The following is a 25211-nucleotide window of genomic DNA, read 5'->3' as shown; positions in this document are numbered from 1 at the left end:
TGTGGTTTCTGCTAACCCCCACCTCTTCCCTTGTGTAGCTGCTTTAGGAGCAGTAGCTGCTTTCTGCAGTGATTTTTCTCCAGGTTGTCTCAGTGTTCTCTTGTGTTCAAGAGTAACACAAGTGTAACCCATTCCCTATAGAAAATTCTCTTTGCTGAAAAACCTAGCATAGTTTCTGTTTCCCTGACTGGGCCCTGGCTGATGTACACCATTAGGAAAGTGGCACCACTCTTCACTGAGGTGCTGAGCCAAAAGAAAGATAATTTGGAGGTGCAGGGGGTCATCATGAGAGGTCAGCTTGCCTGAGAGGAAGGCTGAGACAGAAGACAGAATGCTGATGTGTTTTATTACCTGGATCTAACTATGCATTGAGCCAAATCCAGCCCTTGGACTTTTCATTATCTGGGCCAATAAGTTCCATTTTTGCATAAGCTATAATGGATTGAGTTTTTGTTGTTACAACCGAGAGTCCTGACTAATCCAAATCACCTCCTCCCACCCCCAGGCCAGGTGCCCCACACCACAGCCACCAAACAGCCAAGGCCAACCACATCCTACAGAAAACTTTAATGAAACCAATAAGTTAATAAGTTAACAAAGTGAGGTACTTGCATATCTGAGAACCGGTTTGGTGGAGAACCTTGATTGCGGAAGGAGCGAGGGCTTCTTCCCCAGTCTCCTTAGTCAGAGGCTAATCCCATCCTCCTGCCCCTCTCCACAGCTCTGTCTCTGAGGGGCCAAGGGGTGGCTCTCTGGGGACAGTGCAGCGCAGGTGAGGTTAGCCAGGATACGCTCCATCCAGGGCATGATGGTGACATGCAGAGGGCATGTTGGGCAGAGGCTGGGCACCATGGGGCTGAGCAAGATCCAACCCCAGCCCTGGCGCTGGTGCATGCAGGTCCCCAGTCATGAGATGCAGGTGGCTGGGCCTGAGCCCCTTGTTCACTGGTACCCCATAGAGGGTCCCCCTACACATCACTCTCCTGCCACCTGCAATAGCTTTGCAGAAGAGGGACAAAGAGTAGGGATACCAAAGAGGTGCTGGGGGCCTGGAGTGGATGGGGGTTTATGCCAGTATAGGGGGGCTGCCAATTAAAGTGAACAGTGGGGTGTGGAAGGAGGGGAAACAGTGCATGTGAGTGCTGGATGCACAGTTGGTGCCTGAACAATGGTGGTTGCTAGGTGCATTATTTTTCTCTCTGGGAGTTACAGTGACTAGGAAGGCAGCAAGCCTAGATAGAAGCGGGCCTGATAACCATCTGGGGAGGGGCCTGGGGTCTTTCCAGTGCTATCTAGGCCCCAGAGGCCTAGGCCTGAGTTGTGCTGTGGGGACGTCGAGGAGGGCCCTTGGGGACAGGCAGAGGCAGCAGTGAGGGCTCCTGGACCAGTGAGGAGTAGATCTTCTTGAGAAAGGAGAGCTGGTAAAGCTCTGGGTGGGGCCTAGAGAGACCTGGGGTCACTTCAGTGCTCCCTCTCCTACCTGGATGGAGTGGGGGGCACCACTTAGTGGACATCATCCTGCAAGGACAGTCCACTGGCATCAGCTGCAGGGGCCCCGGGAAGGCTAAGTGGCTCTGTGCTAATGTCTCCATGTGTGTCATTGTGTGTCAGTGTGAGTGTGAGAGACTTTCAGCATGTCTGGGGAAACGAAAGAGACATGTTCGCGTGATGTGGGAGCATTGTCTGTGGGAGATTTGGTGGAGAACACAGAAACGTGTGCTGTCGAATGTGAGTGGAGGGCCAGAGAGAGGAGTGGACACCTGGCAGGAAGAGGGTGCTCCTGGGAGGGGACACTGAAAAGGGAAGAGAGGCCCAGATGCTGCTCTTGGAGGAGGTAAGGGAGAAACAGGCCCCATGCTGGGTGGGGAGGGGGTGATAAGCCAAAGAGTGGAAATGGGGACCATGGCCAAGCAGCCTGAGACCAGCTACTGCTGGGGGCCCATCTCCCAATGAGGGATGGGCAGAGGAACCCCATGGGGGTCCCCAAAGTTGCATATTTAACATAGTTTGCATATATGGTGCCCACCTGCCTTATGGCAGGGTCCTGTGCTTGTGGGTACCTGTGAGGGCACCTTGGGCCCACCCCCAAGGGGGCGGGGACTTGGCGGGAGGGCTTCCCTGCTCTGTCCGAAGGGCGGGCCGAGAGACCTCACCTTGCATAGCTGGAAGCTGGTTCAAGACCCAGAGCCCCAGCGACCCGCTCCCACTCTCCGAGCAGTGCCCCTTGATGGAACGGGCAGGGCACGGGGGGCCCAGAGGTCGCGGGGCAGCGCTGCTGCTGCCCTCTGTGCGGCCTGGCATCTCACGCTCCTGAGGTGGGGCCCGCAGCCCGAATCTCGCCTACCCAGGCAGCTCCATGCTGCGCATGGCCTCTCTCCCCGCGAGGGGCGAGTTCAAGCAAGAGCAGAGTCCCCAGGCCTCCGGGGGCGGGTCCGAGCGCCAGGCCGAGGGGCTGGCCGAGTGCGTCCCGACGCTGAGAAGCCCCTCAGTCCATGTTGGTGCTGACCGAGCGGGAGATGCTGAGCGTCTGTGCGGAGACGGAGATGTCCTCGTGGTCCACGGGGCTGTGGTAATCCGAGGTGATGTCGGGGTCTAACAGCGGCATTTGCACGGTGCCCAGGCTGGCCGAGGTGCCGGAGCGCAGGCACCTCGAGTAGAAGCCCAAAAGCAGGTCCAGCTTGTGCTCGATGGACTGCACCTGGGGGCGGGGCGCGGGTGGAGGCGGGTCTGGCCGGGCCTGGAGGCGGGGCTTGGGGCCGGGACCGGGCGACGCTACAGGTGGGGCTTGGGAGGAGCGCGGCCACGCGGAGGGCCGGTCCGGGACCGGAAGCTGGGCACGGCTTGGAGGAGGGGCTTGGCCCGGGAGGGGCGCGTCTGGAAAGGCGGGGCTCGGAGGGCGGGACGATGCTGGGAACCTGGGGCTTATGCCTCCGAACAAAATTAAATTGCGTCTGGATGGAATAATCCGGGCGATCGAGAGACGCCAGGCGGGGTTCAATTAAGTAGGTGGGACTTAGTTGGGTTTAGCTGAGACTAGAGCAACCTGGGGCGGGGCTGGGCAGGAGCGGGTGGGTTTCTCGGGGGCGGGCTTACTGGGGGGCAGGGCTTAGCTGTGCGGCGGGGCTCCGCTGGGCCCCCGCCGCGAGGGTCCTGCTTGGGCCTCCCGGGCTGGTGAGTGGTCAGGGTTGCGGCTCTGGAGAAGCGCACCCTCCCCTTGCGCTTGTCCCCGCGGCTTTCCAGAGCGTCCGGGTGCAGGACTAGCTCTGCCACACCCATGAAACGCCCTCTGCACACTCACCTGCTTCTCCACCTTGACCACGCGGCCCAGCATGCTAATTTCATCCGCCGCCTCCGAGTCCGAGGGCCCCTTGTCGCCCTTCTCCCGGGCCTTTCGGTCCCCGGGGCACCTGCCCACAATCTGGTCCACCCTGTGGGGGAAAGGGAGCCGTCAGAGGGCTCAGACACACGCCACCCCTCCTTCCCACAAGATCTCGAGGTTGCCTGCTGCAAGGGGAGACACGGCCTGCACTGGTGTCCTGAGGGAGGGACTGGCCACTGCTTTGAGGGTGTTCCACTGAGCTGAGCAAAGGCAGCACACAGAAGCACAAGTGACACAGCCACCTAGTGGGAGGACAGGTGGGAAGTGGACTGGGAAAAGAGGAAGAGACACAGTGGGGATGTGAGTGATAAGGTAGACAAGGCTGGAGCTGGCTCCACCTTATTTTTCTGCTCTCCTTTACAGCAAAATTCCTGAAAGTGTTTTCTCTGCCCGCTATCTCCAATTTCGCTCCTTCCGTCCTAAAGCCTACTCCAGTCAGGCTTTCATTTCCACTACTTCATCAACTCTACTGCTGTCAAAATCCCAGATGACCTCCATGTTGCTAGATTCAGTGATCATCTCCCAGTCCTCATTATATTCGCCCTATTAGCAGCGCTGGGCACATCTGAGCACCCCTTCTTCCAGTACTTTCTTCATTTGGGTTCCCAAACACCACCCTCCCCTGGTTCTCCTACCTCCCTGAGTCTCCTTCGCTGGCTCCTTCATCCCTACAACCTCTAAATACTGCAGGGCCCAAGGTTCACTCCTGGAACCTCTCCTATGCATTTACTCTCATTCTCTGTGATGTCTTCCGTTCCAGATGTTCATTCCACTACACACTGTTGACACCAAATCTATATCTCCAGCACCATACCTCTCCTCTGAACCCCACACCCTTCTAACTGCCAGATCATCACTCCATTTGATGTCTGATAGGCGTCACAAACCCAACATGTCCCAATTTTTCTGATCAAAACTTGCTCCACTCATTGCCTTCCCCATGTCAACAGACAGCAACTTTTCCCTCTGGTCCACCCTGTGGGGAAAAGGAGCTGTCAAAGGGCTCAGACACACGCCACCCCTGGCTTCATCTTGGACACCGTTTCTCCCCCTCTTGCACACCATCAGAAAACCCTGTCAGCTCTATCTTCAAAATACTGTATATCTAGAATCTAACTGTGTCTACCCTTGGTCCAGGTCCCCATCATCACTTGCCTGGATGTCTGAAGTAGCATCCTCAATGGTCTCCCTGCTTCCATCCTAGTTCCCTTATAAGCCATTTGCAACACACCACCTAGGACAGTGGTCGGCAAACTCATTAGTCAACAGAGCCAAATATCAACAGTACAATGATTGAAATTTCTTTTGAGAGCCAATTTTTTAAAACTTAAACTTCTTCTAACACCACTTCTTCAAAATAGACTTGCCCAGGCCGTGGTATTTTGTGGAAGAGCCACACTCAAGGGGCCAAAGAGCTGCATGTGGCTCGCGAGCCGCAGGTTGCCGACCACGGACCTAGAATGATCCTTTTAAATTATAACTCAGATCTCATCAGTCCTTGCTCAAAGCCCTCCAATGCTTGCATCTCACTTTGGATGAACACCAACATCTTCACTGTGGCCTACAGGGCTTTATACAGTCTACGTGCCATTAGCCTTCTAACCTCATCTGCTACTTCTCTCTCCTCAGGCACAGTAGGCTCCTTGCTGTCCCTAGAACAACACTCCAGCCGCATGCCCATCTCAAAGCCTTTGCACTTGCTGTTCCCTCAGGAAAACATTTAAACAGCCATAGGGCTGCTTGCCTCGCCTTCAATTTTTTCTCAAACATCACCTTCTCTCCTATTTAAAATAGCAAACCCCAATACTCTAGCCCCCTTTTTTTTCTTAGCATTTTTTATTGTCTGACATATTCCATCTGTTCTCCTTCCACTAGAATGAAGGCCCCAGGAGGGCAGGGACTCTGTTTTGCCTTCTACCATATCCCCACTGCCTGGCAAGTAACAAATACCAATGACTATTTCCTGGGAGAACAAATGAATGAACAGGCAGTGAGAATTCTGGACACCGAAGGGCAAAATGTAGGTGATTTGGGGCCTTGTTATGAGAGTTCTTCCTATATGCTGGGTGGGGCGAAGTGCCAGGGAATTCCAGAGGTAAGAGGTGGGCAGTATGGAGGACAGTCCCCTTAGCAGGTTATTATTTTAAGCCCATTATTTTATGACCAGGAAACAATCATCTAAAGACGTCTCCTGAATTGTGCAGGCCAATAGGGTTCTCACAGAGGACCTGCCGCTGGCTCATTCTTCAGGTTCAAAACAAGCAAAGGGTCTGGCCTCAGCCTCGAGAAACTCCAGCCTCCGTAGCGGCCCCTAGGGGGCACTCGGTCTTCGTTCCGGCTTTGGACTTGGGACCTAGCGCGGAATCTGGGGCCAAGGCCTCCCTGCCCGGCTCCTGGGTTGGGAGCAGGCGCACCCACCGGGTCTGCAGGCTCTTGATCCGGCCCAGCATGTCCAGGTGCCCTGCCGAGTACTGCTCTATGACGTCCTTCACGTCGTACGGCCGCAGCGTCTCCTTGAATTTCCTTTTGGCCACCAGGAACTTCAGGATCCTGTGGAGGGAGGGGGGTGGGAGGGGGGGGAGAGTGTCTCAGAGGAATTCTTTTCCAGCCCCGTCACCGTCCCTTTGCTGCCTCCTTGTCCAGTACCAAAGCTCCTCCTGCTTGGACCCCGGCAAACAGCCTCTGCTGAGTCTCTCAGCCTCCCTCCCTACCCACCATGCCCCGGGACCCAGAGTTTGGTAATATTCTTGAAGGTGCCTATATGTGCAGTCACATTTTCCTGGGAGGGCAGGGACTGGACCTGGTTGCTCCCTGCTAGATGTGACACTTTTGCTGATGACAGCTTGGACAAAGACATTATATATATATATATATATATATATATATATATATATATATATATGTATATGTATATATATATGTATGTATTTCAAAGAGGAAGGGAGAGACAGAGAGAGATAGAAACATCAATGATGAGAGAGAATCATTGATCGGCTGCCTCCTGCATGCCCCCTACTGGGGATGGACCCCGCAACCTTGGCATGTGCCCCTGCCTGGAGTCGAACCCGGGACCCTTTAGTCCACAGGCTGACTATCCACTGAGCCAAACCAGCTAGGGCTGGACAAAGACATTTTTTGCATCCCTCAGCAAATGCTTGTTAGCGCAGCTGTGCTGGACCCTGGGCACCCAAAAGGGTGTCAGATCCAATTGCTGGCCTCAGGAGCCCTGGTCTGAGGGGGGCGCCAGAGGACATAAACTATTATGGGCTGCCGGGGCCCTGTCAAGGAGTAGAGAAAGAGGGCTGGGGGCCATGGCAAGGGAGGCACTGGCTGGTGCGTCAGGGGACAAGTCTTGGGAGGGGGACGGAGGGAGGCTTTCTGGACATAGGCCGGCAGGACCCTGTGTGAGTGAGTCAGGTCAAAGCAGCCGAAACAAGCTGGGAAGGAAAGGGAGGTGGGGTGGGGAGTATGCGAAGACGGAAAGGGATTGGCCTTGAGATAGAGGCTGAGGAGGGTTCTCCGCAGAGCCCTGAATCCCTGGCCGAGATTGGGCAATGGGAAGTTGGGTGGTGGGGAAGGGTCTATTCTGCCAGCCTTGGAGGGAACCTGGGAACCCGGGGCTTATTCCCCCAAAGGAAATTTAGGCAGGAACGCCAGCTCCAAGGGGCGGGCCTGAGCTGGAAGGGGGCGGTGGGGTGAGATACGGGACAGCTGTAAGCAATTCCGGACTGACAGACTCCTAAGTCTGAGTTGATTTCACCAAGTTGACTCCCGTGGCTGGGACAGCAGGGCGGATGGTGGTGCCACGGCCTGAAATGGAGACCAGGAAGAAGAACGGGTTTGGGGCATGCTGGGGCTAAGGAGTCTGTGGGGTGGCCAAGGAGTGTGGGCCCAGGCCAGGTGGCAGCTCAGGCGTTGTTTTCTGGAAGCTAGTCACTTGGAGGGGAGAGATGGGATGTGCAAAAAGAGGGTGAGAAGAGAACGCAGGTTCTCGGGGGTTGGGGAGGAATCCAGCTGACTCTGGCTTTTAAAGGAACCCAAAGGGAAGAGGCTTGTGGGCAGGTGCATCAGCCAGGGAGGAGGAGTGCGTCTGGGAGGCCTGGGGGTGAAGGCATCTCTGGAACTCGGGCCGGAGACAGAGACCACGCCAAGGAGCTGGGGGGCCAGATCCATGCTGGGCCGGGACTAAAGGGCTCAGGAGACTCTGGTCACCCCTTAAGTGTGGAGGCAAGGAGACAGCCAGTAGAGTCAGGAGGGCAGGGGTTTTCAAACTTTTTGTCCTAGACCTACCATAAGAAATATATTTTACTTCAGAAACCAGTACACACATACACACAGGCACATACCTAAACACACACGTTTCATACACATTATTTACCCTCACTACTAGGATGCACACTGATATTTCCTGTTCTTTTTTATGTTGCCCTTGGCCCACTAAATTGATTTCACTAAGTTGACTTCAAATTGCTGTGACCTGTGGTTTGAAAACCATTGCTCATCCCTGGGGGAACAGACAGGGTGAAGTCAAGACACAAGGAGAGAGAGACAGTCTGAGACACAGGCGGAGGGAAAGAGCATATAAGACAGACACGGGGAGAGGCAGGCAGATGCTGATGCACGCCAGGGAGAGAGAAGTAAAGAGAAAAGAGCCTGACGTAAAACGAGCCAGAGGCTGGGGAGGAGCAAAGAGGATGCTGCGGGCGTGAGGAGAAAGACCGTGATGGGCAGCCGAGCCAGCCGCCCCACCCAGCCAGCCCTCCCATCATAAGAGTATGCGGAAACCCTGCTGGGAGCCATATGCCACCTCCGCACCCACCCACACAAGGGTGCCAGGCGGGCAGCAGCTGGTGTGCCCGGGATCTGGGCCAGGCCTGGCCATGAGGGCAGGCCCCAGATGGGGAGCAGCAATGGGTGGCAGGTGAATGGGGGGAGGACCCACCTTAGTAAGTCTCACCTGACAGAGCGGATGACCGTCTTCACCGCAGGCATGACGTCATCCACCGTGAGCTCACACTGGTAGCTCTTCTCCTCTGCCACTTCCTCGGAGGGGCCCTCTGGAAAGTCAGGGGACCCAGGTGGTGGCAGCAGAAGGGGCCACTCCCACCACATGCCAAGTTATGCTTAGAAGTGTTGGCAGGGAGACCAAGGCCCAGAAAGGGCCCAGAACCTTCCTGGGGGCACAAGGCAGACCAGATTCCAGCCTCCCTCAATGCCCGGCCCAGAGTGGAAACCCCCAGTTCCTGGCACGGCATCTTCCTGTGGCCAGACAGGGTGAACACTTACCTGGTGGCCAGGTGGAAGCACATCTGGCCTGGCCTGGGGCGAATGGCACAGAGCCCTAGAGGAAGCCCCACTAGTTCCATCACCCAGGATGGGGAGTCCCAAAGAAAAGGGGCTTGTTGCCTCTGCACACAATCATGCACACAGTCTTATCCTTCAGCCAAGAGGGAAGGAAGTCAAGGGGCTGGCTCCCCTGCTCGGCTCTGCCACTGGGGAAGGCCCCCTAAATCAAGTCATTTCCTTCCGGATGAGAGACATGGCTTTTCCAAGGCTGCTGCCCTGCACTGCACAGAGGGGGGGGATGCTGTCCTGGGGCCTCAGGGCACAAGGTGGTGGGAGGCCAGGTATGTTCTTGGGCATGGAAAGGAGGCCCCAGACTCTATTGGGTCAGCACCTCCCAAAGACTGGTTTGTGTGGATCCAGGAAAGACCTCTCCGAGTTGTCAGCCAGCAGCGCATTAGGGGCTGACCCAGCACAGACAGAGGCAGCATAGCTGAGTCCTCTCCCTCCAAGGTCAAAGGGGCTTCCTGTCCCCATCCTGTGTCCTTGTTCACCCACCCCCTCCTTTTCGCACCCAGGGGTCTGAAGCATGTCAAAGCTGGGAAAACTCTTCCGGGGAACTCGGTCCAGCCCTCTGGTTGTCCGGAAGAGGACATTGGGTCACAGAAAGGGGAAGTATCTTGCCTAAGTCACAGTGCAAGTCAGGAGCAGAGCTAGGACTCAAAAAAGGGACCTTTCTGGTTAGAAAGTGCCCCCCACCAGGTCCACCGCCTGGTGTCTCTGGCTGGGCTGGGTGAAGAGGGGCAGGATGTGGAGCCTGGGCTATGGAGTGGGACAGACCTGGTTGAGGATAACAGCTCTGCCACTGACTAGCTGAGAGATCTCAGCCTCCAGGTCTGTGAAATGGGGACACAACCAGAACCTATTTCCCAGAGCGGTTGGGAGAAGTAAAGCAGAGAATCCACCGTGGGACTGTACACAGTCCCGGCTCGGCAAGTATGGACGCCTGCTCCTTCCAACGCACGTTTGTACTGCAGCTAGACTAGCTTTTGATGAGCACTTACTACATTCCCAAGATCCTTCTGTTCACCTCCCATGGATAATCTCCTTTAATCCTCACAATAATCTTAGGAAGTAGATACTATTATCATCCCCATTTTGGAGAAGATGAGAATGAGTCCTAGAGAGTCATTCTAGGACTTTACTCAAGACAAATGGTAAAGCCAGGACTCAAACTCAGGGAGCCGGGCTCCAAAGCCTGTGCCTTTAACCACTACCAGATGCACCCTCCGCATCCTCATCCGATTCTCAGTCTGGAGCCCTGCAAAGCAGGTATCATGACGCCCATTTTACAGACCACAAGGTGCCCAAAGATAATCAATCAGGTGCAGAGCCAGTACTGGAACCAAGTCTTTCCACCCCCAGCTCAGACTCTGTCCCCACCCTGCCACCCTCAGCAGGTCCGGGGCCCCAGGCCCCCAGGGCTCACCCTCAGCAGAAGAGCGGGGTTTGAGTCTCAGAGAGGCCCGGAAGCGGGTGCGGTCATTGAAGCTCCAGCTCTTCTGGACCTTGGTGGGGCTGGTGGCCTCACCCACCTGCTCGCTGCTCGGGGAAGTGGCCATTGACGGCGGTGCCAGGTGCTGCTTGGAGGGGCCTGTCCGCCGCTGGGAGCTGCCTATGCGGATGCGGTCTTTGATGCCCATTCGGCTGCTGGCAGGGCAAGTCGGGTGGGGGAGAGAGCCAAGTTAGCTGGAGCTGGGGTGGGCATGAGTAGAGACATAGCTGACTTAGGGCTCGGGGGTGGCTGTTGGGTATGGTTCTCCACCAAGTGGAGACTTCCTGGGATGGGACAAGGGTGTGGTGAGGGGGGCCCTGACTCCTACAAGGAGCTAATCCAGGGTCAGTCTGAGCAGATCCTTCCCCCACCCCCACCTCCCACCCCTCAGTGCCCAGACAGATAAGGGGTGCACAGGAGACAGATGTCAGAGTGGAGGGAGTGATAGAACCCAAGAAGGAAGTCAAAGACGGACAGGAGGACAGGGGAGCTGGCCTGGCCCAGATGGGTGGGTGGGTGGAGGTGGTGACCAGCCTGGGCAGACCGGCTGTTAAAGGATGGAGAAGCTTGCCTGGCCACGCTCACCAAGGTGAACCTCCAGCCCCTCCCTGTACCCAGGGGCAGGCTATGCGGAGTTGAGGGGGTATGTGTGTGTTGGCATGCACGCATGTGACAGTGGGTACACATGTATCAGTGTGTGTACATATGTTGGTGTGTGTATACATGTGTCCATTTATATTTTCTCCTTTCCCCACTCGTGGGACTCTCTAATCCCATACTGGTCAAGTCAGGGCTTTAGGACCGGTCCAGCTGCACAGGTAGCAAAATTCCCGAGGTCTCCCCACACAGACTCCAGTGTAAGTGTGCCTGAGGCCTGCAGTGGATGGCTGCTGAGGGCCTTGGCCCTGCTTAGCTGCTGGGCCCACATTATGCCCAGGACACATAGGGTATCTGCCCTCCCGGGGAAGGTCTGTAACCTGTTCTCCTGAGGTCTCCCCTGCTCGAACTCTGCCCACCTTGGCTGATAACCTACCTATGTGGTCATGGATCCCCCCTCCACAGCCCTACCCATCGCCGTTCACTAAGCCCCCAGAGAACAGCACCTACACACGTCTGTGCTCGTGTGAGCACACACACACATGTCTGCATGTACTCACACTTCCCTTTCCACATCTCAGTTCCCCACCACATCCCCAAGCCATGGAGGAAGGCAGGTTGGGGGGCTCAGGTTCCCCAGAACAGGTCCTGGATAACCATTACCTGGTAGAGTAAATCTGTGTCCAAGAGGTTCAAGGACCATGTCATCGCTGTTGGAGCAGGACCTATGCAAACGTCCCCCATCCCATGCCCTGTGGCTGCCTCCCTGCTGTGGCTTGCCACTTTGGAGGGCCCCTGGCAGATAGGTTTGGGGGCCCTTCTGCCCCAAATGTCTAGGGCCCTGGCTCAGAGAGCATCAGCCAGTCTCAGAGGAGCCTGAGGTGGGGCAGGAGTTGGGGGACAAGACTGTGTCACCTACTTTCCAATCAAGGGGATGGCAGAGGATAGATTCTGGTTTCAGGGTTGGGTGGAAGCCGGGGTCCCCCATGCCCAGGACATGGGGTCTAGGGTACAGAGTCAAGGTACTGCGGTAAGGGAGATCTTGAAACCAAAGGCAACTGCAGGAAGGCAGCCAGGATACAGAGCCATCCTTAAAGGTTGGGGGCCTCTGCCCAGAGGGGAGAGGTTATAGGTCAAGGGTTTGGGCCCTGAAATCAGAAGTGAAGGACAGGGGTGGCCCCCGCAATCTAGCATGCTGTTTTCTGGCCCAGTATCCCCTCAACACATCCCAAAAATTCCAACCAAAGTTTGAGGTTGGCTCTCCCAAACTTTCCTCTGCAGAGCCATTCCTTCGAGCTCTCCTCATGCTGGCAAGCACCCCCACACCCGCCCGGCCCGTGCAACCCCTCCTCCTGTCCTCCACTCCTCCAACGGGGAGAGGAAGAGAGGGAGCTGGAGAAGACCCTGACACTCAGCCAAGGGCCTGGAACTCCAGATCTCTGCACCCAACACATCACTCCAGTGGTATTCTGGGGGGAGGGGGGACCTCCCTGTCATGACAAGTGTGCAAGCAAGACAGCTTGCACTCAGCAGGATTTATCCAGGGAAGGTCTGGGGGCTTGTACTAGAGGCCTTGAAAGGTCCCTTTCCAGCTCTGATTCTGTGACGGTTGGTGGGTTGTGGGTTCTGTAACTTTCCAGCGAGCCAGAGGCCCTGGGCTCTTCTTTGATGTAAGAAGGCTGTTTCCCCAGGGGGGGCTAGATTCCAGCTCCTTGGACAGGGCCCAGAAAATGGCTCCTGTGAGCCTCTCTGGAGCCTAAAAGCTCAAAGAAAATGGAAAGAAACCTGGCACACGGTGGACATGGAAAGAGCGCCTTCCTTTCCCAGGCTCCTTCGAACACGCAAGGTCCTGTCTCACTGCCTCAGCCCTCCAGCTCTCAGCCACTTCGCGTGGTGGGTTCCGTATTTTCCATCCCTGTTTTACAGATGCAGAGGGAGGTGAAATGACTTGCCCGAGGTGGCAGAGCTCCTGTGGATGGAGCAAGGACTGGAACCCAGTCTTCTCTGGCTATGCACACTGTGTTCTTTCTCTGGGACAAGCAATCACCCACACTGGGGAAATTTTGCTCACTAGGGGACACTTGGCAATGTCTGAGACATTTCTGGTTGTCACACTGGGGTGTGCTCCTGGCGCCTACTGAGGAGAGGACAGGGATGCTGCTAAATAGCCAACGATACATGTGGCAGCTCCTGGTAACAAAGAATTATTGGGCCCAAAATGCCAATGTTGCCGAAATCAAGAAACTCTGATCTACGTGATCTGTTGGTGCCTGGGAGATGGACGGGGTGGGCTTGACTAGGGCTGTTCTATTGGGGGATGGAGGGGGGCACAAGCTCTGAGCACAGGCTGCCCTCTGACTGACTTGGACCCAGCCCCTGTACTTACTTCCACAGGGATTTCTTTAAGGGCTCACCATTTGCCTGCCCAAGGCCAAGGTCATGGGGAAAGAGAGGCAGCCTACTCTTTCTGGTGCTGCAAACAGCACCTCTTTTCAGGACTGTGGAAACAGCCTCCGCACTGGCCCATCTGCCCTGGCCTTGCCCTTCCTGACTCTCATGCCCACCGGGCCAAAGTCATCTGGAAAAGGGCAGATCTGGAGACTCTCAGCTTAACCCTTCAGTGTGTACCCACTTCCTACAGCCATGGTTTCCCAACTCTTTTTTAAAATAAGTAAGGTCTTGACTGGTCGACATGCCAAATCAAATGAGGCCAATATCCATGTAGCACTTCCTATGAGTCAGGAAGTTTGTGCAGAAGTAGATCCTATTATCATCCACAGTTTACATCTGAGGAAACTGAGGCACAGAGGGCTTATGTCCAAGGTCCCTGAGGGAGTGAGTGGCAGCCAGGTTCAGACCTAGAATCCATGTTTCTAAGAAGCACCGCCTCTAGCTCTGGCACTCACCTCCTACTCATGGGCCCCCAGTCCACAAGGCTCCAGGGGCACTTTTGGGAAACCCGGGACTCCATGAGCCCAAGCTGCCAGGCAGTGCCAAGGGGATGAGGCCCACACTGGGCTTTGGGGTTCTTCATCACCCCGCTCTGCCCCCAACCTCAGTTCCTGACCTCCCACTCTCAGATCTGGCCACGCTGGGCTACCTGGCCCTTTGCCATAGCTGTGCTCTCTCTCTCGCCTCCTCATCTCCTTGGCCTATGATGCCCTCCCTCACACCCACCGTTTTTTGGACCTCCTGGGGGTGAAGTGCCTGACCCAGGCTCCACAGGCCCTCTGCTTCCTCTTTTGCTACACTTATCACACCGAATAGCAATTACTCTGCAACTCTCCAGGCACCAGGTTTTATTCATCACAGTGTCCCTAGTGTGAGCCTGGCATGGGGCAGCTACCAAGGAATGTGGTGGTGATGTGGCTAAAAGAGCTGGGCTCTGGAGTTAGCAAGGGAGGTGTCAATCCCACTCCTTCAGGCATCTGCTAGGTCCCTTCGTGGGCAGTGGGGAAGCTAAACCCAAGTCAGAGTGGGAGGGACCCTCAGAGAGCCTCTAGTTCAATGTGCCCATTCCACAGATGGGAAACCGAGGTCCAGAGAAGAAAAGCAATTTGGCCAAGATCACACAAGGGGTCAGCAGCAGAGCCAGCACTCATCCCAAGCCTCCTGTAAGTGTCCCTCCTGGCAGGCTGGGCGCCAGGCCCAGGCCCCAGACTTGGCAGAGGCATCCCCAGGAAGGCGAGGGGCTCATCGGGGCCCCAAGACAGATGGCAGGCGGCAGGCACATGCACCTTGTCCTTGGCCCATCCTGTCCCCCTCTTCAGCCCCCAAACTGGGTGGGGCACGGAGGAGTAGGGACAGGAGGAGCAGGTAAGGGGTACCTCGGTCTCCAGCTGGCGTGGATCCGAAAGAAACTCCGTTTATTACTAAACATCTGGCTGGAAAGTTGAGAACAAGACACAAACAGAGGTTAGTGGGACGGAGACAGGTGGGCAGAGCACGGGGAACTGCCAGGATGGGGCCAGCCTCCTGTTGCTGGTGAGAGAAGGCCCCCGACCCAGACATCCTCTGGCCCACATTCCCAGACGTTCTCAAGCTTTGCATGAGGATCTCCTGGGAGCAGGTTAAATATGCAGAATCTGTGTCTGTTCTCCAGAGGTTCTCCTCCTGGGGACCTGGGCAGAGATCCAGCTGTCTGCATTTTCAACAAATACCCCACCGGATGCTGATGCAAGAGGTCAGTGGACCAGGCTTTGAGAAACACTGCTTTAGCACCTCATCACACAACCCCAAAGAGAGGAGGCTCTGGCCCTAACAATGGGTGCCCCAGGAAGTCCTGCTCCTGTAGTCCTGGCAATGTGCGTGGCCTAGTCCATCCACAAGCAGCAGGGAGGGTGTGAGCATTCAGGTGTGTGTAGGTGTATGTGTGTGCTCCCATCTGGGGCACCGCCCCCCCATGGGTCCCAGACAGCCAAGATTAAGGATATGGCCATTTAGCCTGAGGCTGGTGCCTGACTGCCTAGAAGTCACAGCTCAGCTCCGTGGGGTCCCTTAGTTGAAGGAACACCTCACCACCAGCACCACGAGTCCCAGCCATGCAGACACTCCAGGGCAGACGGACCTAAGGCTTGGAGTTAGTGACAGCCAAGCACTCACTAATAATCTGTTCCTAGGCCTTGGGGGGCCTAGAGACCCAGAGCAGCTGAGGGGTGGCACAGGTGCTGGTCACAGGCTAATCTCCATCCCCAGAGCCTTCCTATTTCGATAAGGTGAGGCCAGAGTGAACTGAAAGCTAACCCTGGCTTAGCAGGGCAGGGTTGCACCAATGCCAAAATCTTTAGAGTTTCTGCCTGGAGGCCAGGGAAATAATGACGGCCTTTAGGCCATGACAGAGAATTTGAACGCAATGCACCTCGGATGCTCTTCCAGGGAGCTGCCAGCCTGGCCTGGCCCCTCCCTCCAGCCCCAGACGTGGAGGGCTGGCTCTGCCTCTCTGTCACTCTCTATTAAGCACCTGCCCCCCCCCCCCCCGCCCCCCAAAAAGTGTCCCTACTCAGTACAGGGAAGAAATGCTGCTCCTAACGTCCCCTGCACTAAAACCACCTCCTCCCGGTTCCCCAAGCTTTTCTGCCCAGAAACCAAGAGAACCAAAAGCTCCTTATCAGCTAAAACATCACTGACTTTCTGCCCAGGACCGAGAGGCTCAGGGAGACTTGATGGCTTTCTCAAGGACACACAGCCTCAGGTGGCGTAGGTGAGCTTGCACCGCACTTCCTCCTCCTGACCACAGAGTGGTTCACCTCTTCTCCCCTCCCTCGTTCTGGGCCGCAGGCTCAGCACCACACCTGAGGCTCAAGGCCCAGATGCCCAGCTGGCTGATGCAGGGATGATGTGTGAAGATGCGACAAAACAAAGTGATGGGTAGAGGACAGGTGAGAAATGAGGGGGGATTGAATCCTTGACCTCATAGCTATACTTCCACGGGAGCAGCCACTTTCCCATACTGTGAGTTAGGGGACTTCCCTTATCCAAATAGGCTTGAAAATCCACTATTATGAACATTTATGTGTGTGTATGGGGGGAGGCAAACATTATTTCTTTGTTCTTTCAAGATGCAAAAGCTCCAGGCAAGTCAGGTCAAGGGGTAGAAGACTGCTGGGAGCAGCAAACTGTCCCTCAGAAAAGAAGAAAGGCATTGTGGGAGAATCCCAGGAGGATCCTCTGGGATTAGCAAAGCTGTGGACAAGGGTTACACAAGACAAGAGCATTAGTCATTGGTTGCGTTTACGTAGGTCCTACAGCGGTTCTTAGTCACAGAGCTCTCTTTCCAGCTGGCGTCTTGTTCCCGAGAGGCGAGTTCAGTGTCAAGCCCTTTCTAGAGGAACATGCTGGGGGAGGGGCCCCTGCCCTCACACCCCAGGATGGTGCCCACGATTACCTGAGCCGTAAGCACCTGTGGCCAGCGGCCTCCTCCTCTCTCCAGCTTCCCGGGAGGGATGGGGGTGCAGGGATGGAAGAGTGAGGGGGGGCGTGGAAACAGAGAAAGAAAGGACAACGGAATGAATGGAGGAGGTGATAGGAAAGGATGGTGGGGACAGATCCCCCACATGACAAAAAAGGCGAGTCCAGCCTGACCCCTCCAGAGAGGCTCTCAGTCTGTATCTGTCAGTCAGGCTGTTCGACAACTGCCCCGGCCTCATGACAAGGCCTCAGAGTCCCCAGAACAGTCCCAGACAGCCATGTAGCAGCTGGACACAAGTCTGAGAGAGGATGAGACAGAGGATGGAAGAGGAGGAGAAGCAAGAGGAGGCGGTGGCCCCAGAGGGCCCCTACCTTTCCCCAGGGCAGAAGGAGGCGCTGCCCGGCCGGTGGCAGGTGGCAACGGGCGGGTAACGGGAGGGCGCTCCGTCGGGTACTGGCGCCCGCCGCACCTCCAGGGGCCGTAGGCCCCCATTGCGGGCCCGTTGCACGTGCTCAAACAAGAGGGCCAGCTCTCTGCAGGAGAGGGTGCCATCAGCGGCAGGCAGGGCCCTGGCACCACCCCCTCACACCCGGTGGGCACAGAGTTCCCGAGCTCACATCCAGCCGGGCCCTGCCTCTCTCCAGGGGCTCAGCAAACACGCCAGGCCAGAGCAGGCAGGGTACGGTGTGGGCGAGACTAGCCTCCCTCCCTCTCTTTCTACACTCAGTTCCTGGGAAGTCCTCAGGGATGCCAAGTATGGTTGTACAGGCTGGGCACACTCCAGAGCACCCTCACGAGGGGGCAAGTGGGAGCTCAAATGCAGCTTACTCTGCCCATCAAGCTGTGCACAGGGATCTGGAGCTGTGCCTACCCGGAGGCCAGCGGCAGCCCTGAAATCCTCAGCCTCCAGAGTTGACTGCGAATTTTAGGGGGAAACTAAGGCTGAAGAGGGAGACGTGACAGGGTGGCTAGCCAGCTCCTTCCCCTGAAGCTCTGGGTTATTGGAGACCAGATTTGGGGCTCAGCTTCTTCATAATTCTCCAGGCACTGCCTGTTTCCGTAACCCAAGGAAGACATCTCCCCTTTCTGCCTTCCCGTTATGTAGATGAAGAAACTGCGGTCCAAGGAGTGGGAGACCTAGTCGACCCAGAATCTCCAACCCAAGCTCTGTTCCTCTCACCAGAGGACCCAACACCACCCCAACCCAAAATCTCCCCCGCCCTCCTCCACACACATCGTATTTCTAACAAACCAGCCCCTGCGCCATTCCCCAAGGCCTGGCCTTGGGTCCTTAGGCTCCTCCTAAACTAACGACCCTCCTGGTCTCTGAGGCGGGAGCTTGCCTCTGCCAGGTGGAGAGATGGGGAAACCAGTGTGATTCTGGGAGCTCCCCTTCCCAGCCCCTTCTCTCCTGCTCCTCCCCTGGGAGCCCCCTGGGGCTGGGAGGAAGTAGGGAGGGAGGCAGCCAGGTGTAGGGAGGAGTGGGATCATGCAACAGCTGCTCTTGGAGAACTAATGAGGCAAAAAGAAAAAAAGGCGCCAGCAGAAGCGCTGAGCACAGCAGCCTGGCCTGCCTTGACGCCCGCCTGCCCGCGGGACCAAGCTGTGCTCCCTGGTCTTCATGCCTACCTAAGGGCTTGGCCAGGCACCTGGCCACACAAACCTTGTTGATGCAGACCTGCATGGAGCCACCCTGTGCACTCTTACCCCAACCTGGGTCAGTGGGTGAACTCACTGCTGGGCCCTAAAGCGGCTGCCTCGTACAGTAAAAGTAGGTACATATTCGCACACAGCGGTACCATGTGGGCCCTTGCACCCAACTCCAGCATGCGCATTCAGGCCCATCCCATACTTTCTCGGTCCATTTCAATACGTCAAGCTGGCAAGGGCTAACACTGCCCCCAACTCAGACCAAGGGGAGATGAGCTGGCTGTGCCACTACCCTGGGTGGCATCGACTCTGGGGAAGCATGCAGACTGCCAGCACTCCGGGGCTCAGGTTCATCCGGAGGGGCAGGCAGGGCTCACTCCACACCCTGTGCTCAGTGCCCACAGTCTTCCCGGGGCATAGCGAGTGGGAGAGAAGACATCCAGGCTCTGAGGAAGGCAGGATCTGCAGAGCCAGCCCAGAGGCTCCCTTGGGAGCCATCATCCCTTTCCCACCCTCCAGGGCTGAATGCCAGCCATTTGTCCTCACGGGCCATTACTGGCAGCCCCCTCCCCCGCCTCCCCCCTGCACCAGGGCCTACCTGAAGGATGGGAGGATACTGTCATAGTAATACCAGGTGGCCGTCAGGTAAGCCCGGTTCCTGTCGGTGGAGTATAGGCGCCATGCAGCCTGGTGGTATGAGGGAAGGGAAACGGGAGACAAGGCATCAGTGCGGCCTCTCAGCCCCCCACCAGCCCTCTGCCCCCGAGACAACCCAGGCCTGGGCCAGCAGAAGGGTACGCGGAACCATAACCCAGTTTCAACTCCATAGCCACCAGCAGGGCCAGCCAAAGTAATGGTGGCCTAGAGGGAAATGACCTTCCCAAGGTGATGAGCAGATCAGCCTCAAAGCCAAGGGACCTTGGAGTACAGCAGCTAAGAGCTGCGGTTCTGTCATCAGATAGACGGGTCTCCAATCCTAGCTGTGCCCCTTATGGGCAAGTTAAGTAAAGCTGCAGAGCCTCAGTTACCTCATCTGAAAAATGGGCATAATACTACTTACCTAACTGGGTGTTGGGAGGATTCCATAGGTGAGTGTATGTGATATGTCAAGTGTAGTACCTGGCATATAGTTGGCAGTTAATGCCAAGTTCCTCTGTTAAAGCCTCCTGTTATCTCCCTTACTACCACTGATAGATATCTATTCATTGTGTATTTGATTAATGTCTTTCTCTCCTCCTAGAGTGTAAGCCGTGTTTTGATCACCAAGGCATCCTCTGGCACATGTGAGTATTCTGCAAATGTTCAAGGAATGAATGCTGACTGAGTGAATCATTATTACTAACAACAACCCACCCGCTCTCTCCCAGCTGCCTGTCACTGCCCAAGGGTTGAGGAGGGGAAGACAAAGCATCACCTCCCTTAGCATTCATGGACTTGTGGGGTTTCCTGGCAGCAGGAGGAATGAGGGTCAGACCAGAGGAAGGAGAAGAGCCGGGGAGGGACTGAGCGGGGCGATCCGTGAGGGCAGGGAGGCGTGGAAGCTGTTACACAGGACAAAGCAGAACTGGCCCTGGAGGCCCCCCTTTTTTGGGTGCCTGTTGTCCTTAAGGGACTGCCCACTGATGAACTCACCAGCCGGGCACCCTCCCAGGACAGGAATATTTTTACTTCCTGCTTGCCTAGGCCCCTGGCGTAGGGTGGGGAGCAGCTGCCAGACTGTCTCATTAATTATGGGCACCACAATACCAGCTGTCTCTCGGCCTGGAAGTGCCAGCTGCCTGCCCCTCCAATGCCCCTCCAAAGGCCAGCTCCCAGGGGACAGTGTCCATTGTGCCCCAGGGGACACAGAAAAGGAAAGGCTAGGCTGGTGGCTGGGAGATAGCGGGATGGGGAGCGGAATTCCACCCTGGGGAGGAGAGGTAAGGAGGGGTTGAGTCAAACTTGGGTTCGGGGGTCAGAGGGTGGCATGCTGGAGGGGACGCCGATGTGGGCTGTGCCTACATTCCCCGCAGGGGTGTCTCTTGCACACACACTTGACCAGGGAGAAGCCAAGGCTGAGTCACCGAGTCACCCAAATCAGAACCCTTGTCTCAGCCCGTGCCCCATCAGAAGGCCTCAGCACAGTGCGGAAACTGGGGCCACACACTGCTAGTTCTACCCCACTCTTCTGGCTGCTGCTTCTGTCTCCTTGGCTGGCTCAACTTTGCCTGCCCAGCCTCGAAATGTTGAGGCTCCAAAAAGCCCAGTTCTGGACCATCTTCTCTGCTCCCTCTTTACCCACGAGGTGAGCTCATCCAGGCCCAGGGCTTTGTTACGTCTACATGCAACAGCTGTCCACTTCTGCCCCACCCACTTCTCTCCTCTCGGAGGCACATTGCACATCCAGCTGCCGGCTCAGCATCGCCTTCCAGGGGCTCAGAAGACCCTCAGACTCCACACGCTCCAGGCCAACTCGCATTCTTCAGGCTCCACATCTGCTCCCACTCCAGAGAGCAGGGCCATCAACCACCCAGTTGAGCAAACCTGGAGGTGTCACCCCACCTGGAAGTCATCCTGCCATCTCCCTCACCCTCACTCCTGATGTCACTAATCTCACCTCCTAAATATGCAGAATCTGCCCGTTTCTTTCCATTTCACCTATTTCACATCACCCAGCAACCTGCCTCGCCCAGACTGCTGCCAGAGTCTCTTTTCTGGTCTCCTACACTTACCCGAGTCACCGTCCAATCCATTCACCACTTTTCAAAACACAAATCTGATCATGTCACCCACTCCACTCCCCTCCTTCAGACCTGCCCCCATGGCTCTTAGGAAAAAGTTACACTCCTCCCTCTGGCCCCGCCTCTGGGCCTGGCCCACCTATCCACTATCCACTCCTCCTTCAGCTTGCTGTTCGGGCCCTGCTAGCTTTCTTCAAGTTCGTCAAACACACCAGGACCTTTGCACATGCTGTCCCCTTACCCTGAGTCTACGCCCTTCACCTCTTCACCAGTTAACACCTACCCATCATCCAGCTCTCAGCTCAAGTATCATTTTCCCAGGGTAGTCTTGCCTGAATCCCCCTTCAAGGTCCCCTGTTAAAAGCTCTTCAGAGAACCATTTATTTATTTCAAGACATCGATCTCCGTTTGTAGTTACAATATTCATTCATGTGAGTGCTTGTAAAATGAATTAATGAGTAAAGGTGTTTGGAGTGGAACAAGCGCCCTGCTGGCTGCACAGCTGATGGGTGTCCCTACCAAGCACCTAGGGCCTCTCAGCCAGGCTGTCTTCCACTCCAGGCCAGGCCGCGTTGGGACCGGAGTCGGCCAGTGGGGCAGCTCTGGCTAATCCTAAACTGGGCACTTGGTACAGAGGGACATTTTCGACAATCTGAGTCAGCATCCCAGCTCTGTTCCTGGCCTGGCATATGACCCAGAAAAGTCACATTTCCTCTCCGAGCTTCAAAGCGGAGTCACCGTTGTGAAGCTGGGACACAGGAGTCAGCACACCGTGTTGACACGCCAATTCAGTTCAGGGGCTTCCTAGGCAGCCGGTACCTGAATGAGGTTGGCTGCCGGCATCCTCCGCTTCTCAAAGTGCTTCTGCCGATGCTGCTCCTGCACCTTCAGGGCAAAGCCAGAGCCGAGGATGCCCTAGGGGACAGGCATGGTTGGGGGAACGTGGTCATGGGGACAACAAAAGGCAGTCTCTGCCCATCTGAGACGCTCTCCGTGTGGGATAGGGACTTAGCAGGCTTGGCCCCAGGCCCCCTTCCCCAGGCTGGGCAATCCTAGGCAGAGAGGGACTCACGGCAGGCAAGGCAAAGAAGGAGATGCCTAGTAAGGCGAAGCCGGCAGCCAGGACCCTGCCCAGCCACGTGTGAGGCGTCTTGTCACCGTAGCCGATGGTTGTCAGGGTGATCTGGGAAAACAAATAGGTCACCCACAGGGCTGGTCACCGTGGCCACCCACAAGAACTTGTTGGGGACACACAGAGATGAAGGCCTGATGGTGAGGGAAGGGCCCCCCATGGTTGCCCACCAGGGGCTAGTCGCAAGGACTTGTCATGGGGATTGGCTAGGAGCACTGACAAATCCCGCCCCACCCACCCCCACCCCCCAGCCCCATGCAGGGATACGGGCCACAGGGCTTGGCATCTGGGATTAGATGGGGGCACAAGCAGGTCCACTGGGGCAAATTGGGGAGCTAGCATACAGACTGGTCATAGGGGTTCCAGCTGTAGCAGAGAGAACAGGGACAGGCCCGCCCAACCCTGAATCGGAGGCCACAAGGGTGAGAGAGGGCTCTAAGGGGAAGGGCGGCCTCACACAGACCCTCACGTACCGTTCCCCACCAAAGCGAGTCAGCGTAGGAGGAGAAGTCAGAGTTGGCGTCCTTCTCGGCCAGATAGACCAGGAAGGAGGCGAAGATGAGCACCAGGAACCCGATGTACCAGGCGGTGATCAGCTCCTGCGGGAGCAGCAACAGGTGAGACCACAGGTGGGACCGAGGCGGAAAGGCGTGGGGAAGCGGGGGGCGCTGAGCCCATCTGGGAGAGGTGGGGAGGTGGGAGGCCCCAGAATGGCCCCTGAGAGGTGTTGGGAAGGGGATAAAAAGTACCCCACCCTTTGCAGTTCCCAGGCGCCCTTCTCTACTCCTCCCATCAGGGAGGCTCTGCCCCTCCTTCCCGAATCGGCCAGGCCCTTAAAACCGCAGGGCACGCCCGCCCCCGCCCTTGACCCTCCAGGTTCCACGCTCAGACGTCCGCCCCCAGACCCATCTTGCCCCGCCCCCAAACCCCACTTTTAGGCTTCGATCTGGCCCCACATCTAGCCTCGCCCCAGCTCCCCACTTTGCTGTGCACGTAGACCCTGCAACCAGAAGTTTCTAAATGAGACCCTCAGGCCCCGCCTCCTAGCCTGGTCAAGCCTCCTCGATCCATCCCTGGCCCAGCCACGACCTCACCTTGTCCCGCCCATTGGCGGTGGGTCCGGACTTCCAGGTCCGCACCCCGCCACGCCTCCCTCCCGGGCTCCACTCCGGCCCCGCCCGACCGGCCGCGCCCCGCCCCGCCCCGCCCCGCCCCGCGCGCCCACCTTGCTGTGCGCCATGACCACGGAGCCCAGCAGCTTCCAGGTGCCGCCGCGGCGGTCCATGCGCACCATGCGCAGGATCTGCAGGAAGCGCATGCTGCGCAGCGCAGACGTGGCGAAGATGTTGCCCTGCGTGCCCGCGGCGATGACGGCCACCGAGGCCACGAACACGATGAAGTCTGCAGGGGGGCGGGGATGGTGCGGTCAGGGCCACCGCCAACAACCCAACCCACCCGCGTCAGAAACCCGAGGTTGGGGATTCCTGAGACAGTGGGGCCATGGTGTGTGTGTGTGTGTGTGTGTGTGTGTGTGTGTGTGTGTGTGTGGTGTGTGTGTGTGTGTGTGTGTGTGTGTGTGTGTGTGGGTCCCTTGAGTCTGTGCCAGCAGCCAGGGGTCCGGGTCAGATATGGGGTCAGGGTGTCAACCCTGGGGCTTGGGGGTCACAGGTCAGGTAAAGGGGTAGAGGGGGGACAGGCCTTATTACCTATGACACAGAAGGGTTTTCTGGCAAAGCGGAAGCGGCCCTGCCATCCTCGGTAGCGGCAGCAGCATCCCGCCGACCAGACACGGATGATGTACTCCAGGCCAAACACCACGATCATCACAAATTCCTGTGGGGCCAGGGGCCTGAGCTCTCCCCAGTCTCCAGCCCTGAAACAGCCTGGAGTCCCTGGGTTAGGGGTACTAGGCTTTCCTCAGCCCACTTCTCCTGGAGGGTCTTACACCTGGGTGAGCCGAGGAGGATTCTCGAAGGCAGGTGGCCCCTTCCAAAGACACTGAAATCCAAGTCTGTCCTCTCGGTCCCCATGGGCTGTCGGGGTTTTTCTCCTCACCCCACCCTCCCACTTCTAGTCATCCCAGACTCTAAAGCAGACTGAGTGACATAAAGGGCGCTTTCTGTCAGCTGTCCCCTCCAAGATGTTTGTTTGAGGGCGGAGTTAGCAGTTTGGGTCCTGAGAAGGAGTGGGACCTACTCACCTCCTCTCGGCCCATCATAAGCCCTGGCATAGAGGCAGGAGGTCCCCAACACCTGCTATAAAGCAGGAGATGAAACCCAGAGATGGGCAGCCACCAGCGCAGGGAACACAGCACAGCAAGCCGCTCTCTGAGCCGTGGTCTAAAAGGCCTCTCTCCGACACAGCCTCCCTCAGACAGGGACTCCAGCACTCACCAAGATGAGGAGACACTCATTGGCAAGTTCCTGGTGCTCCTGGATAGTGGACAGCACGGACAACACCAGGCAGGTGAACACCAGCAAAAATCTGCAATAGCAGCATGAAGGGGCAGGTTAGACTGCTGGGTGGGCAGGACAGCCAAGGAGCCTCAGCAGGGGGCTGTAGAGTCAGAGGAGGAGGGAAGCATTGTTTGAGACGAGTTATCTGCAGAGCAGAGAGAGGATTCGGAATCAGAGTTCCCTGGAATCGTGGCTTGTGCTGAACACCAAAGGGAGGAGCCCCCAGGCTCCAGAGTCAGGCTGCAGTTCAGAGAGGTGGTCACTCAGCTTCGAGAGGCAGGTTGATCTGGACTGGCCCAGGGTCCCACCATCAGGAACACCTCCAGGCTCAGCCATTCACAACCTCAGCCCCTGGCTCAGAGGTTGTCTTGAGAGAAGTGCTCCAGAGATTGGGGGAGGGGAAAGGGAAGGTCAGCAGCTGAGGGAGGGAGGGACCCCCATTCCCTATGACACCTGAGGTGCCAGAAGTATGGCTTCATCTGCAGCATGGGGTCAGTTGCCTCTACCTTTGTGAGCACTTAAGAAACTAAA

At 56.8% G+C, this 25211-nt stretch overlaps 1 protein-coding gene across 1 annotated transcript in view; it reads right to left on the bottom strand.

Annotated features, from left to right (window-relative positions):
- Nucleotides 1-629: 629 nt before the first annotated feature.
- KCNQ4 (potassium voltage-gated channel subfamily Q member 4) overlaps nt 630-25211 on the bottom strand; it is a 55981-nt gene continuing 31399 nt past the window's right edge. The window contains exons 2-14 of the mRNA XM_079778438.1: nt 24618-24708; nt 23931-24057; nt 23450-23625; nt 22698-22823; nt 22165-22275; nt 21912-22007; nt 18971-19059; nt 17094-17255; nt 10152-10372; nt 8337-8436; nt 5798-5929; nt 3299-3428; nt 630-2698 (exon numbers count right to left, since the gene is read on the bottom strand). Coding sequence (XP_079634564.1) covers nt 2486-2698; nt 3299-3428; nt 5798-5929; nt 8337-8436; nt 10152-10372; nt 17094-17255; nt 18971-19059; nt 21912-22007; nt 22165-22275; nt 22698-22823; nt 23450-23625; nt 23931-24057; nt 24618-24708 — 1774 coding nt within the window. The 3' untranslated portion in view covers nt 630-2485. The remainder of the gene's footprint in view (nt 2699-3298; nt 3429-5797; nt 5930-8336; nt 8437-10151; nt 10373-17093; nt 17256-18970; nt 19060-21911; nt 22008-22164; nt 22276-22697; nt 22824-23449; nt 23626-23930; nt 24058-24617; nt 24709-25211) is intronic.

Source organism: Cnephaeus nilssonii (assembly GCF_951640355.1).
Source record: "Cnephaeus nilssonii genome assembly, chromosome: 7".
NCBI classification, from domain to species: Eukaryota; Metazoa; Chordata; class Mammalia; order Chiroptera; family Vespertilionidae; genus Cnephaeus; species Cnephaeus nilssonii.
The sequence above is the reverse complement of the archived record's forward strand: the minus strand, read 5'-3'. Positions and strand labels throughout refer to the sequence as shown.